General features: G+C 41.8%; 1 protein-coding gene across 1 annotated transcript in view; it reads left to right on the top strand.

Annotated features, from left to right (window-relative positions):
* Positions 1 to 16,574, top strand: part of LOC145412864 (ras GTPase-activating-like protein IQGAP1) — a 220,163-nt gene that overhangs the window by 86,238 nt on the left and 117,351 nt on the right. The window contains exons 12-13 of the mRNA XM_080282664.1: positions 12,316 to 12,475; positions 13,855 to 13,997. Of these exons, the coding sequence (XP_080138790.1) occupies positions 12,316 to 12,475; positions 13,855 to 13,997 (303 nt within the window). The remainder of the gene's footprint in view (positions 1 to 12,315; positions 12,476 to 13,854; positions 13,998 to 16,574) is intronic.

Here is a 16,574-nt window from a genome sequence, read left to right as displayed (position 1 = left end):
GAAGAAGTAGGTATCTGTAAAAGTTCATACCACCTGATTTTAACCAAGAATCTGAAGATGCATCATGTGGCATAAAATTTGTGCTACGTTTCCTGACAGATGAGCAAAAATAGAGCCGTGTCACAGTCAGTCAGGAGTTGTTTGATTGTCTGAATCGTGATGAAAATTTTCTGAAAAATTATAACAGGTGATGAAACTTGAATGTACAATGTCAAAACAAAAAGTCAGTTGTTGCAGTGGGTTGGAACTTCATCACCACAACCAAAAAAAAAAGCACGTCAGAGTCACTCAGCTGTAAAGGTAATATTGATTCTCTGCCTCTGTGTGTGTGTGTGTGTGTGTGTGTGTGTGTGTGTGTGTGTGTGTGTATGTGTTTTCTTTTAAGGGTGTCATTCATCATAACTTTGTTCTGCATTGTGAGGCAGTCAATAAAGTTTTACTACTTATGCATCCTTGAAGTGTTTGAGGGAGATATTGAATGGGAAGAGGCCTGAGGTGTTGACAAACAAAACCTGGATGCTGCTTGGACATCCTGCAGTGTTTTAGGGAGATATTGGAAAGGAAGAGACCTGAGGTGTGGACAAACAATGCCTGGATGTTGCATCATGACAGTGCACCTGCATACTGTACACGTTACTCCTTATCCATGTCAGACAATCAGTAAAGTTTTGCTTGGACATCCTGATGTGTTTGAGAGAGGCAGTGTGAAGGAAGAAGCCTGAGGCATGGACAAACAAAACCAGGATGCTACACCATTACAATGCACCTGCTTATATGTCACTCCTTATCCGTGACTTTTGGCAAAACATAAGATGACTATCGTCCCTCAGCCACTCTACTATCCAGATTTGGTTCTGTGGACCCCCTCCCCACCTCTCCAAGTTGAAATCCACCCAGAAAGGTTGCTGATTTCAGTCGATGGAAGAGATAGTAGAAAATTCAACAAATGCACTGAGCACACATTCATTCAAGAATGTGTATCTTGATGACTAAGTGACGTAGTGTGTGTTTGTGATGTGGCTAGTACCAGACTAAATCTCAGAGTCACTGCTAAACAGCGCCTGGTGCGATTGCACTGTGCCGTCTAGTTAGTGTAGTGTTTAAAATGTTCAGTTTCTCTTTGGACAGACCTCATAATATAATAGGCCTGTATTTTTAGTATAGTATGTTACAAGTTATAATGCATGGAATAAGAACTGCAGAACAGGACCTACATTATGATAAGTTGAATAGACCATGAAAAGTATTCATCTGTGTGCTGTACAACTGTGGCAGCCTACATATAAGTTTGTAAATGGTGATGAAGCACAGATAATTGTTAACCATCACAATATAAACTATATTGGACTTTAAGAAAATTGTATAAGAACCTAAATGTTAATTGCAGTTGTTTATGAAAGTGTTCAAGAAAGTTTTGACATAGCCTATTAGCCTACTCTGCACTGTATATCAATACAGTAGGGTCTTGATATAAGACAAAGGGGAACAACGATCATACAATAACATGAGCATTTAGTTTCACCCATTATTATTCAGTGACACGATAATATCCCTCAGTTGCATAGGAAAGTGGGAAGTGTGTGCATTTAGGTATTGGGCTTCCAGATGGCTGTGTTTGTTTACAACTCACATGCATTGTCAGTGGCTGCTAAGGTTCCTTGACCCAGGCTGACCCACATGACCCTCGTGTGATACCTGCCACTTCATGTGTCAGTTTCCTTGTAGTGTTGACTGTTGTCGTATCTAGAAGCATTTATTTATTTTTTATTATTAATTTATTTTTTTTCCTTGCACCTCATTTCATCTCAGAATTCTGAGCACACGGTTCCAAACTGACTTTAGTTACAATGCCTAAGCCCCCTGAAAGTGCTAAGATCACAAGAAGAGGATTTAATCCCAAAGAAAAGGTAAAATTGTTGGAAAAAGTGGCATGTGGTGTGGGAGCTTAATGGGAACGAGAGTAACATCCAGATTGTCAGATAAAGTGAGTCAGGTGTGTTTATGATGTAGATGGTCTCCTTGTTGGAGAATGATAAAAAAATAAAGATGTTAATGATGAGGGAGCAGTAAAACTCATGTTTTCATGTTTAGTGCAGTGAGTGTGAAAAATCCATTTTGACTTTTTTTTTTTTTTTTTTTTTTTTTTTTTTTTTTACTGATGGACTCAGGGCTAGAAAATTCAGCTCTTATAGTATGTGAAGACTCTACCTATTGACGTAAGAAGTTAGATCAGATAAGCATGTGATTTCAGTTTGTGTGAATCATACTATCATACAAGTTACTGTATACCGCTTGGCTGACTTAACATGACTGTCAACATGATTGGTTTTGGGGGTGTTCAGAGAAGGAATGCAGTGCCAGGACATGTGACACTCGCAAAAGTGAAGAATACTGTGAAGCAGCTGAAAAATGGGAAAGCAGCTGGAGTTGATGAGGTTCATGTGGAGATGATGAAGTGTAGTGGAGAGAGTGGAATGAAGTGCATGTTGGAGATATGTATGAAGGCATGGATGAATGAAACTACCAGTAGAGTAAAAAAGGACAGTGATTATGCCCATGTACAAAAATAAAGGTGAGCAAAGTGTGTACAAGAATTATTGTGACTTAAATCTGTTGAGTGTTGTAGGGAAGGTATATGGAAGAATTATTATAGAGAAGGTAAGAGAGATATCAGATGTCCTAGTGAATGACAAACAGAGTGGCTTCAGGAGTGGCAGAGGATGTTTGGATCAAATATTTGCAGTGAGACAGGTAGTGGAGAAGGTGTGTGAGAAGGGGTATAAGGTGTTTATGGCATTTATGGATCTGCAAAAAGCATACGACAAAGGAGACAGAGAAGGACTGTGGAAGGTTTTGCGCATGTATGGTGTTGATGGTAAGCTGCAAGGTGCCATCAAGAGTTTTTCTGGTGGTGGTGAGGCATGTGTAAATATAAATGGGCATCTAAGTACAGTACATGGTTCACGATCAGTGTGGGCTTGCGACAAGATTCTGTGATGTCCCCATGGTTGCTCGATATATATATATATATATGAGGCCACTGGAGGGAAAACCAGGTAAGCGCCAAAAAAAGAAAAGAGAAAAAAACGCTGTTACAGTTTGTGTACTTTATATATGACATAACTATTCAACCAGTGAAGATATTCTGCTCTTGTTTTTTTTTTCCATGTAGCCTAATTCATCTACTTTTCCGTAATGATACTCAGACGCTGATAATTAGTGGTATTTTAAATGAAAAAACTCAATAACATCTTCTTTCTCCTCTTGTTAGACAACAATCGACGACAAAGTAGCAGTACTTTTACCCATAATATGTGTTATTGTAGGTCAGCTATAAGACATTGAGACTGAAAATATGTCAGTAGGTAAGTAAGGACATGTGCCTTTATGGTGGTGTCATAAAAAAAAGCTTGGTGGTATGCGTCGAGCCATGCGATTGGCGCGTCTTGCAGCCACCTCCTGCTGTGTGGCACTCGCCTGGTTTTCCCTCTCACTCTTAGCCTTACATACGTGCGGCTTACAATAAGTGCGTGTTTTGACATGAATACTATGGTAAAATCGCCTTAACTCAAGTAGGAAAACCGGACATGATGTTGGTTTCCAAGGATGCAGTACTTGGGAGAAGAAAATACTAAGCCAAAATGGACCTAATGGTAATGTCATGGAGTGGTTGGCTATCAATAGCAGTACGGTCGTTCACAGCCCTTTAAAAATCGTAATTTTCAACCATCTTAGAGACATCTTTTTCACTTAAACTCTTGTTGTAGTGGTAGAAGAGGATTTGGGGAATAAAGTGGTATATGTAACTCCGTTTCTGGCCGGGGTGGCGCTTACCTGGTTTTCCCTCCAAGCGCCTCATATATATATATATATATATATATATATATATATATAAGGAAGAGAGAGGTGAAAAGATTAGTAAGAGAGAGTAAGAAGAGAGTGGATGAGGAATTTGGAAGGAATTTGAGTGTAAAGTGGAGGGACTGTAAGAAAATGTTCTGGAGAGAAGTGAAAAGAGTAAGACAGGGTGGAAGTGAAGTTAGCAGGGGAGTGAAAGATAAAAATGGTAGATTACTAGTGGAGAAGGGAGAAAAAGTGAGCAGATGGAGAGAACACTTTAAGGAATTGTTGAACGTGGAGGATGGAAGTAATGCGAGTATAAGTGGCTGGGGAATGGCTGGGAGAAGGAGGGAGGTGAGAAGACAGGAAGAAATCAGTAGGATGGAAGTTGTGGAAGCAATGAAGAAAGTTAAATCGGGGAAAGCCCCAGGAATTGATGGAGTGTGTGGTGAAATGCTGAAGCATGGGGGAGAGATAGTAGTAGAATGGATGTGGAAGATGTGCAGATTGGCCTGGGAGGAAGGTAGAGTCCCGGAGGATTGGAAGTCAGGTATAATTATTCCCTTGTACAAAGGAAAAGGGGAAAAAGAAGTGTGTGGTAATCATAGGGGCATTTGTCTTCTTAGTATAATAGGAAAAGTGTATGGTAGGTTACTTATAGACAGAGTTAGAGAAAGAACAGAGAAATTAGTTGGAGAAGAACAGGGAGGCTTTAGGAAGGGAAGAGGTTGTGTAGATCAGATATTCATTCTTAGATCTTTAGTGGAAAAGTTTCTAGAGAAGGGAAAGAAGTTGTATGCGGCTTTCATGGATTTGGAGAAAGCATATGACAGGGTGGATAGACAAGGATTGTGGAAAGTGTTAAGAATATATGGAGTAGTGGGGAAGTTGTTGAATGCTGTGAAGAGTATGTACGATGGTGCGAAGGCTGCAGTGCGTGTGGATGGTGAACTAAGTGAATTTTTCTCTGTGAAAGTTGGTTTGAAACAGGGATGTGTCATGTCTCCATGGTTGTTCAATCTGTACATGGATGGGGTAATAAAAGAGGTACAAGGTAGGGTAGTGGATGTTGGAGTGGCCCTGGTGAGAGAGGATAGTGTTTGGAAACTCCCTGTACTGTTGTTTGCAGATGATACTGTGTTGTTGAGTGAAGACGAAGGGGAGCTGCAAGGCTTGGTGGATGAGTTTGAGAGAGTGTGTAAGAAACGGAACCTAAAGGTGAATGTAGGGAAGAGTAAAGTGATGGTCTTTGAGAGAGGTGAAGTCAGTGAATGTACAGCGAGGTTGGATGGTGAGGAATTGGAAAATGTGAGTACGTTTAAGTATTTGGGTAGTGTGATGAGTAAGGATGGAGGTTTGGAGGGTGAAGTGCTTGAAAGGGTACAGCAGGGAAGAAAGGTTGCTGGTTCCTTAAAAGCAGTGATAAGAAACAGGGAAGTGAGCATGGAAGTAAAAAAGTTACTACATGACAGTATTGTGATACCAACTCTAACGTACGGAAGTGAAGCTTGGACATTGTTGGAAGGACACAAGTCAAGAGTGAGAGCAGTGGAAATGAGTTATTTAAGAGGAGCCTGTGGAGTCACGTGGAGAGACAGGCTGACGAATGAGGATATAAAGGAGCGTTGTGGTGTGGATGTGGATGTGATAGGAAGCGTTGTGAGGAACACACTGAGGTGGTTTGGCCATGTGGAGAGGATGGAGGGTGAAAGATTGACAAAGAGAGTGTATGTGAGTGAGGTGGAGGGTGGAAGAGGGAGGGGGAGACCGAGGATGAGATGGAGGGATGGGGTGGAGAGGTATATGAGAGAGGGGGGTGTGAGTTGGGAGCAGGGCAGTGAAATGGCGGGGGACAGGGCGACTTGGAGGCGATTTGTTTGTGGCCACCCCAAACGGGATTGAGGCGTCTGGCAATAGATAGATAGATAGATATATATATATATATATATATATATATATATGTGTGTGTATATTTATATTCTGTATATATATATTATATATGTATATATATATATATATATATATGTATATACTGTATATATATACACAGTGTATCCCCCTAATATGTGAGAACATGGGCTACAAAATGCGTCACATATTGAGAACTCGCATATTGTGGAGTAAAGAATAAATGGGAAAATATATATATAGTCAGACAACCCCCTGGCACAGCCATTATAATCCCATTTTTGCCAACTGCACGCACATAATTTCAAGAAAAATATATTAAAATAATAAGATTACATTAGAATGATGAATATAACAACAAAAAATAATCCCATTTACCTTATTTAGAGATCTGCCTGGCTTGCTGGGGAAGAGGGACGGTATCCGAGGCGACTAAAGAATTTGGTGATTAATGTTTGCTGTCGCGTATTCAGTTCCTCTTGGTGTTTATCTGTGTAATAACGAAGCAGTCTCTCTAATCCCTGGCACATCTTTTCAGCACGGAATTTATCATCTTCACTGGTCTTGATGACTTCTTTGAGGTTATCCATTGCCATCAAAATCTTGGAGAAGTTTCTCATGTTCACTGCTTCATCCGGTAGTTGCATCTGTGGTGCAACCACTGCACTCTCTTGCTTTTGCCTGGCCAACTCATCCTCTTCATCTGCACGAATCATTGCACTTTCAGGGGTTTCTTCTTCCCCTACTGTCCATATTTTTTGAAGTTCTTCATCGGTTACACTTTCAAATCCTGCCACTGACTGTGCTGCCTCCAACACTGTTTGGTCTGATTCAGACACCTTTTGGACCTGGCTACCTGGCTCTTTGGGGCACAGGTGGGGGACTAGAGCGCACCATGCGTGATTAATTGTTGCAGAGTTTACGTTGTCCCATGCTTCCAGCAAAAAGTCCACGGCATTGCGTATGGGGGATGATTTCCAAAAGCGTGTCACAGTCATTTCAGGTGTTGATTGCTCAGTGTTGGCTGTCGGTCTGGTAGCTCTTCAGGGTCAGGGTCATCCACATCCAGGTCATTAAAGAGGTCTTCTGCAGCTATTTGTTGCAATTCTTCATTTGTTTCTGTTTTGGATCTGAGGTAGTCGTGGACACGGGTGTTGTAAAAATTCTTGACATTGCAGATCACCTCCTGGTCGAGGGGCTGCACCAATGAGGTTGTGTTGGGGGGCAAAAAGAGAACTTTAACATTGGGATGGATATTGTCCAGGTAGGCAGGGTGACAGGGAGCATTATCCATCAAAAGGAGAATCTTGAAGGGAATGTCAAGTTGGCGGCAAAGCAGGCGGGCATCAGGAACAAAGTGGTTGTTCATCCACGACTGCATGATCAACAAGGTCATCCATCCATTAAAGGAGCTGTACCAGTAGAAACCTTCCATTGCATCCATACTCCGTACATGCCTATAGCACCTAGGATGCTTAGCAGTGTGCATGATGACTGGCTTCATCATGCATGATCCTGAAAGATTGCAGGTGAACATGACTGTGATGCGGGACTTATCAGTCTTCCTTCCTCTGGCTTGTTTTTGAGCTTTACTAATGTATGGTGACCTTGGCATCATTTTCCAATTTAATCCACTCTCATCCAGATTAAAGATTTGATCTCTGGTGTAGCCACCTTCTTCTAAATGGCTTTCAAAACAGATGGAAATGAATCGCCTGCGTTATGATCAGCACTTGCACGTTCACCATACAACTTCACGTTTTTAAATTGTTTTCACATTAGAAACCTTGCCAGCCAGCCCCTGGAAGCTTTGAAAGATCTTGTTTCTGGACATTGTGATTTCTTCAGGCACGTCTTGTAAAACATCTTGGCTTGCTTCCTGATGTGCCTGTTATCCAAGGGTATCACTTTCTTTTTCCTTGCGGTGTATGTAAAGTGCTAGGTATCTCTTCATTTGGATAAGAGCAGGATTAACAACTTTACTGCGCCCATCAAGTTGCTGGCCGCCGTACGTCTCGACGGTGCTTAAAATTTGGTCTTTACTCTTCCAAATGTTTCTCACTGTAGACTCACCCAGGCCTAGTTCTCGCCCAATACAAGAGTTGCCCTTTCCTGCGTTTTTCAACTCACTGACCTTTAACTTCACTTCCAGACTAATTTTCTTATTTTTGAAATTCTTTTGCGGGGCCATGATGACACAGGGTGTTTTCGACAATGGTAAATTGAAACAAAAAAAATGAGAGGTACACCGTGGGCAGACAAAAAAAAAAAACATGGTGTGCAGCTGGTAGAGGGTCTCTGACTCACTGGTGGTGGGGTGCGCTAGTGCACCTGACTAGCGCGCGGCTGGTAGACTTGTTTGTCTTACTGGCGCGCAGCAGGTAGACTCGTTTTTCTTACTCGTGCGCAGCTGTAGACTCATTTTGCACTCGAAGCTTCAAGATAATATCTCGTTTTTGCCTTAGAATCAAATGCCAATTCGCATACGCGGAATCTCACCTTGCAGATTGGGGAAAAAAAAATATATATATATTTTCTGAGTCACCTCGCATTGTAGTGGACTCGCATACTTCGGAGACGCATATTAGGGAATGCACTGTGTATATATATATATATATATATATATATATAAATGGGGTGATGAGAGAAGTAAATATACGAGTAATGGAGAGAGGGATGGCATTGGTAACCAATGGTGATGGATGGAATATCTCAAATTTGTTGTATGCTGATAATGTATTGTTTGTTACAAATACTGGACAAGAGCTTGGTAGATTAGTACAGAGTTTTGTAGATGTCTGTGAGCATTGTGCCTTGAAAGTAAATGTAGAAAAAAGTAAAGTGATGATTATGAGAGAAGTGATTCTCAGTGTGATGTTACAATGAATGGAGAGAGACTGGAATTGGTGAGAGAGTTCAAATACCTGGGTACAGTGATAGAAGAGAGAGGAAAATGTGTAAAAGAAGTGGCAAATTGAGTGACACAAGGAAGGAATACAGCAATCTTGATAAGAAACAGAAGCTTGAGTGTTGCAAATGCGTGAGGCTTACAGGAAGGTGTGTTAATACCAACTGTAACATATGGATGTGAGACTATTGTATGGCATGAAAATGAAAGGGCAAGAGTGAGAGCAGTGGAGATGGGACTGCAGAGGAATGTATGTGGAGTACAGAGAGTGGATAGGGTACAGAATAATGTGATTCATGAAAGATGTGGAATGAGAAAGTCTGTGGACACCAGAATCGACGAGAGTGTACTGAGATGGCTTGGTCGTGTGGAGAGAATAGGTGACAACAGAGTGGTGAAAAAGGTATATCTGAGCAAATTTAAAAGAGGGAGGAGGCGAGGTAGGCCAAGAAGAAGGTGGAGAGATGTGGTGGATGAGCATATGAGGAAGAGAGGTATGGAAGTTGGTGAGGCCAAGGGGCTGGCAAGAGACTGAGCTGGTTGAATGAATTTTGTGCAAAGGACATAACCAGGGATTTGGCACCCCTTTTTTACATTGCAGCATTTAGATTGGCTCTGTCAGTTAGGTATATGTGAAGCTACAGAGCGTGGTAAAGTTTATTTGGCGTATCTGATAGTGCCGTGATTTCGAGGGCTTGAATGGTGAGTGAATGGAAGTGTGACCCAGTGAACTGGACAATCTTTGACTGTCTGGACGTTGCTACCTCTCACCCTGCCCTAAGGTGGGAAAAGAGGTCCGGATGATGATGATGATGATGACAATGACAACTGCATTCATGTTCACCATAGAAGCAGTATGCAGTCACTCCCTGCTGACAGTTTCATTGTACTTTTTCACTTATTGTTGATAACTAATGGTACTTTCAAAAATGCTTTCACAGTGCTTTATATATATATATATATATATATATATATATATATATATTTAATCCATCCATCCATCCATCATCCAATCCTACATTGCCCCATGAGGAGCGTAGGAGCCCGGTGCTAGGCAGTTGGTCCTGACATTTAAGATGAGAGTGACCAGCCTCACTCATCCCTGAGTGGCATTACATGAGCAATCAACCCCAACCATCCCATGGATATAAACCTTCACCGGCTCAGTCCGATTGGAGTGCTTAGTCAGGAATGTTAAAGCTAGGTGTGGAATTGCAATGATATTGATTAGTAAGGAAGTTACAGCTTAGTGGAATGTCGCGGTTGATAGAACACTGGAAGAAAAAAGAAAGACATCCTTGGGGTGGACTTGAGAAATGACCTTTAGTGAAAGTAGGAGGGAATATAATGAGAATAAAAAACGTTGTGTGAAGAGGTTAGTAAAGAGTAACAATAATAGTAGCTGCCACTCCCAGAAAAAAAAAAAAAAAAAAATGATTTTGGAAGGGGTACATGACTCATTGGTTAAAATGGGAGTGGCAGGTGTGAGTCATTGATATAAGCATGATTTTTGAAGGTCAGAAGCTAGAAGTAGAAATGGGATTGCTAAGCAGTATTTGTAAGTGGATAAATTAGAAGGGTAAGAGGTAGAGTTTTGTGAAAGTTGGTGAGCAAAGAAGTCTGGCAATGAAAGCATAGTTAAAAGTGTTATGGTGGTATAGTTACAGAGAATGGATATAACAAGGGGTTGGCGAAAAATGTATGCATCAGTGAAACTTAGGGAGACCAGTAAGTGATGGTGGGATAAGGTGTAAATTTAAATGTATGGTGGTAGGTAGGGGCGCTCACAATCCACTCACTTGATGGAGTGCTGCTTTGGGTGTTTGCCCTCTCCTGACTTCCATCCTCTTCTGTCCTTCTTTCCTTCATTCTTTCCTCTTCCTTCTGCCTGTGGGTGACTTTACACTCCCTCGTCTGTCTTTCTTTCCCTCATTCTTTCCTCTTCCCTTTGCCTATGGGTGACTCTACACTGAGTGACAAGCCAAATAGTTTCCTGTGCACCAGGAAACCATTTACTATCCTGGGTGGTAATCATATAACCAAATTATGGTACCTGGTGGTTTAGTAAGTTATTAAGGTACTCCATTTGGATTGAGCCAGTGCAGGTTTATATCCAAGGGGTGGTTGGGGTGTATTGCTCACGTAATGCCACTCAGGCGTGAGTGAGGCTGGTCACTGTCATCTTACATGTCAGGACCAACTTGCCTAGCCCGGGGTTCCTATGCTCCTCATGGGGCAACATAGGACTGGTTGATGGATGGATGGATGAGAGCTTTGTGAAATTGCAGTACTAAAAGATATGATGAAGGATAGAAATTAGTGCATGTAGAGTGCATGACAAAGAAATGCACCCTTATCCATTTGATGGAATGGTCCCTACTCAACATGAAGGACCATAGTTAGGCCAGCATATAATTAACATTGAGTGGAAGATATACCAGTTTGCTTTGGGGATGGTGCTGAGAATTTTGAGGGCTTAATGAGGACCAATAGTGTGCATAAGTAGAGAAGGACTTGTGCTTCCCTATTTCTACTCTGAATCCTGTTTCTTAGTGGGAAGTGAAATGATAAGGATTAATGACGAACACAGTTGGCTATTTGGTGTGGATCAGGAGTCACTGTTGAGCCCCTTATTGTTTATCATGGTGCATGAAGTCCTCTCACATAACTTCAGAGATGGACTCCTGTGGGAGATGTATGCCGATGATTTGGTGTTGAATGCAGAAAACAAAAGGGGAGTAGAGGAAAGGTTTAGGAAGTGGGAAGATGGTATGGGATGCAAGGGCTTGAGAGTAAATGTAGATAAAACAAAGGTGATGGTGTCAAGGGTTGGTGGATGTTCTGTCAAGGAAGAGGGAGAGTGACCATGTGTTCTTTGCCACGAGGGTGTGGGAAGTAATTCCATCTTGTGCAGTGTTTATGGTAAGTGGGAGCATAAGAGATGTAGTAGTATTAGAGGTAGACTGTGAGGTAATGCTGATTTCATGTGTGTGGTGTGTTTGGGAGACCATGTGGAGATTGTCAGGTGTGAAAGGATTGATCTTGATGGTGAGCAAGAAGTGTAGATGAGTTTTATTACTTGGGAGACATATTATGTGCTGGAGGTGGGACTGTAGCTAGCTCTGTGGCTAGAGTGAGGAGTGGTTGAAAGAAGTTCAGGGAGCTGTTGCCTCCCCTGACATCGAAAGAGCTCTCCCTCAGTGCTCAGGGAGTGATTAGGTGGATCTGCAGTGCGACCTTGAATGCGAGGCCTTGTGGGGCTAGGTTTATGGTGGAAGAGTTTTGAGGAAGGATAGGACTGGAGTGTATTGGTATTGTGATGAGGGGAAGAATGAGATGGCATGGGCATGTGGAGAGGATGGAGGATGACAATTGGGTGCAGAAAGTGAGAAACGTGAATGTTGGGGGTGGGGTTGTGAGAGGCATAGCGAAAAAGACCTGGGACAAGGTCTTAGAGTGTGAACTCAAGGTTAAAGGGAGGCTGCCAGAGATCGAGCAGCATGGAGAGTTGCCAGTAGGAGACCAAAGTAAGTGCATTAACAAGCATGTTGAAGCATTTGTAAACAAAATGAACTGTTACCGCAGTAGCCTGTTGAGGTCTTGACCAGGTATCCAGAGGTGAAAAGTAACAGTTGTGTGTGTTTGCCTTCATTTTACAGAATCTTGAAGAAAGCCATTCAAGGGAGTATTACTCAGCATTGTTTAAGCAGCGTCAGGCCAAATCTTCCTCGGGTGATGAGCTCTGTCCCCTCCTCACCTACTTTGACATCCAGCAGATAATTGATGAAGTTAACAACCAGCTGCAGGAGGATAATAACAGTAAGTGTGTTGAGTCAAGTTTTCCTTATATCATACAGCATCATAATTTTGGAAGGTTGATGGAAAAGTTAGTAAATTATTATTAAGAACAGTATTTGTAATGTGTAATCTACTGTTAGTGGAAGAGATGCTGTGGGACATTATCGCCCGCCTTTTTGCGACCTTTTAACAAGGCAGAGCAATAACGTTTTTAACTGCCTCTGTGTGTGTGTGTGTACAGTATGTGTGTGTGTGTTCGTGTTCCTATTGTATCTCATGAACAGTCTGAGCTGTCATCATGAAACCTTAAGGGTATCAAGATATGACCAAAATTTTGGACAAGTTAAAAAAAAAAAAAAAACGGGCACTTGAGGTCAAGGTCAAGGTCACCAAATTGGCTGCCAAAGGTCAACTAGTTTTTAGTGCCAGCCTTTGGCACAATTATAACTCATGAATGGCTTGAGCTGTCAACATGAAACCTTCAGGGTATCAAAATATGACAAAATCTTGGACGAGTTCGAAAATGGGCACTCTGGGTCAAGGTCAAGGTCACCAGAATGGCTGCCAAAGGTCAACTTTTTTTTTTTTTTTTTTTTTTTTTTTTTTTTTTTTTTTTTTTTAAATATTGAGGCAAAGATGCACTTGACATCACTCAAATCTCCATTCACTCTCTTCTGTGTGCGACCACCCATATCCATCCTTCCATCATCCAATCCTATGTTGGCCCATGACGAGCGTAGAAGCTCTGGGCTAGGCAAGTTGGTCGTGACATTTAAGATGAGAGTGACCAGCCTCACTCATCACTGAGTGGCATTACATGAGCACTAAACCCCAACCACCCTTGGATATAAACCTGTGCCAGCTCAATCCGATTGGAGTACCTTAATTACCCACTAAACCACCAAGTGCCATAATTTGGTTATATGGTTACCACCCAGTGCAGTAAATGGTTTCTTGGTGTACATGATATCATTTGGATTGCCACTCAGTGTAGAGTCATCCATAAGATGAAGGAATAGGAAAGAATGAAGGAAAGAAAAACAAAAGAGGGAGTGTAGAGCCACCTATAGGCAGAAAAGAGAGGAAAGAATGAAAGAAAGCGACCACCCACATACATAGCCATAGCCACTCAGACCAACCACTTCTCGATCTCAAGCTTTCTAATTGCTTACTTCACCACCTCCCTAGGGACACTGTCAAGACCTCCAAATCAGCAAAAACAAAGTTCTGGCCCCCTTTCTTTCTTATATATTTTTACTAAGGCTAGTGGATAATGAATAAAGCATCAGTGGTCCTTTTGCCTGGCATTACCCCAAACTGCATCCCGTCAGTATGTAGGTAGACTTCATATTAATGGTAGGCCTATACAGTGCTTCTCTGACCATCAGCAACCTTTGCAGAAGTGGGAGCGCTGGCTGCGGTGAACAGAGCATTGAGCAACTGCAGTGTGGAAGAGACTTTGATTGCACTTCAGCATCCAGCTCTTCATTTGTCTTCTTTGTTGTTTCTGCAGGACTCCCTTCATTACTACCAGCTGCTGAAGGTCAGGAAAAAGATAATTTGCTGCGGTAATATGTGAACGTAATTCAAGCAGTTCCTTGAAAGTAGGGAGAAAGTAGCCTGTCAGCATGACATTTGTTACATGTTACAGAAGATGGCTGAATTGGAGGAGGTTGTGATGTGGGAAATCCCTCTACCAGTAATTGATCTATCCCAAATGGGTACAGAAGTCTCATTGATGATATCCTTGTCTGCATCTCTGACCTAGTAAACCTAGACAGGTGCATACTACCGTTTGAAATGTGACGGTTTTCACTGAAAATCTAAAGAATATAGAAGAGTAAAGGCTCTCAGAGAAGCCTGCATGGTGTGCTGTTTTGTATGAAACAAGCTGTGTGAAAGATTGAAGTGGATGACAAGATATGATGTGTGTTGTCCCTAAGGTCAGATTTTTATATAATTGGATGGGGTAAAATGGGAGTTTTATTAGTATTGTGAATGATGAAAGAAGGAGAGAAGTGATTGATTTTGTGTGCATTAGATTAGGTTGCATACACAGTAGACTCCAACTGTAATGGAATATTTTGGGGAAAGCTTGATCCAATAAAGCTGATTGTCCATTATATCCAATGTTCCCCCGTGAGGTGGGATTTCAAGCACATGTTTAAAAATATATGAGTACAGTAGCTTATTCTAGTACTAAAAATGAAAACTGTACCCATTTTTCACTAACTTGGCCCATAATTTCTCCATTTTGCTCATTATTTTGGATCCCTTTTCCTCATAATTAGTCAGTATTACTGTAGTTTGTTATTACAGCTGAACAGTCATAATGGAGAGAGGACAATATCTGGCCAGGTTGGAGTAAAAAGGGTAGAAAACACATATATTGCGACTGTTTGTGCCCCATTTGATGGACATTGTTATTGTGGTGATCCTGACCAACTTGTATTCCCACCATACACTCGCATGCTACCAATGGTCACGTGTGTGTATTTGTTCAGGTATTTTGTTACTTGGCAGGAAAAACTTGTGTATCAAGTCACTGAGCAATAAGGTTATGTGGGTATGAGAATCTATGAGACTTCGAATCTTGTTTATAAAAGGACGACAAGTGATGCAGCGAGGCCAGCAAGCAGTCCCAACTCTCAGCCTGCATTTCTCCAGGCTTAATCATACCTTTGTCAAGGAAAGATGTGTTGTGTTGAGTCATCTTAACATTGTGTTGTGTACTTGTTACACTATGTCCTTTTTATAGACCTCGAATACTGCGACTTGTTGAAGGGGTATTCATGGGTCTAAGTGGTTTGTGTTTTTATTTAATAAACTTTACATATTTGTGGTGTTTGCTGTCTGAGTTGGAAGTACAGTTTTCGCCCTGGGGTCACCAATGTAGTTCCAACCTGGATAGCAAACACCACAAATATATAAAAGTTTATTAATTAGAAATACAAACCATGTAGACCCATGAATACCCTCTCAACAAGTCGCAGTATTCACCATCATCATCCGGATTCCCTTTCGCACCCTAGGGCAAGGTGAGGAGTAGCAATGACCAGACAGCCCAAATTTGCCCAATCCAATAGGTCACACTTCCATTCATTCATCGTTCAAGCGCCCGGAATCCTGGCTTTATTGGATATGCCAAAAACATTCACCATGTTCTGTAGCTTCACACAGACATATCCGATAGAGTCAATCCGGATGCTGCCACGTTAAAATGGGATGCCAAATCCCTGATCAGGCATTTCTTCTCACAACATTCATCCAGCCAGCTCAATCACTTGTCAATTCCCTAGTCTCACCGATTTCCAAATCTCTCTTCTTCACACACTCATCCACCATATCTCTCCACCTTCTCCTTGGCATACCTCGCCTCCTCCCTCCTTCAGATTTGCTCAGGTATATCTTTTTCACCACTCTATTGGAAAAGGTGTATCTGAGCGAATTTGAAGCAGTATTTGAGGTCTATAAAAAGAACATATTGTAACAAGTACAGAACACAATGTTAAGATGACGCAACACAACACAATCTTTTTTTGGCAAAGGCTGGAACGAGCCTGGAGAAGTGTAGGCTGAGAGTTGGCCTTGCTGGCTGGCCTCGCTGCGTCGCTTGTCGCCCTTTTAGACACACGATTCAAAGCCTCAAAGATTCTCATACCCACATAACCTCATTGCTCAGTGACTCGTTACACAAGTTTTTCCTGCCAAGTAACAAACTATCTGAACAAGCACACACACGCAACCATTGGTAGCATGTGAGTGTATGGTGGAAATACTGGTTGGTTAGGATCACCGCATGATAACCAACAGAAGCTCGGTGACCTTATTGTGTCCAATAAATCCATTATTCTGTCTGTCAGGGTTCATAAAAGTAAGAGTTTGCTGTATGTTAAGTTTTAATCTGATTTAGTGAAAATGGCTTGTGTCTTTGATGTTTGCATATTGGTATATGGTTTGTCACACCATCCACTCGATGTAGTGCTGCTCTCGCGTGTCTGCCCTTTCCTCTCCTCCATCCTTTTCTTCTTCCATCCTCTTCTGTCCTTCTTTCCTTCTTTCTTTCCTCATCCTTTTGCTTACGGATGACTTTACACTCCCTCTTCTGTCTTTCTTTCCT

Source organism: Coenobita brevimanus, chromosome 94, assembly GCF_032717465.1.
Source record: "Coenobita brevimanus isolate Jiangsu-jjx chromosome 94, ASM3271746v2, whole genome shotgun sequence".
NCBI classification, from domain to species: domain Eukaryota; kingdom Metazoa; phylum Arthropoda; class Malacostraca; order Decapoda; family Coenobitidae; genus Coenobita; species Coenobita brevimanus.
This window is presented reverse-complemented; position numbering and strand designations above follow the sequence as displayed.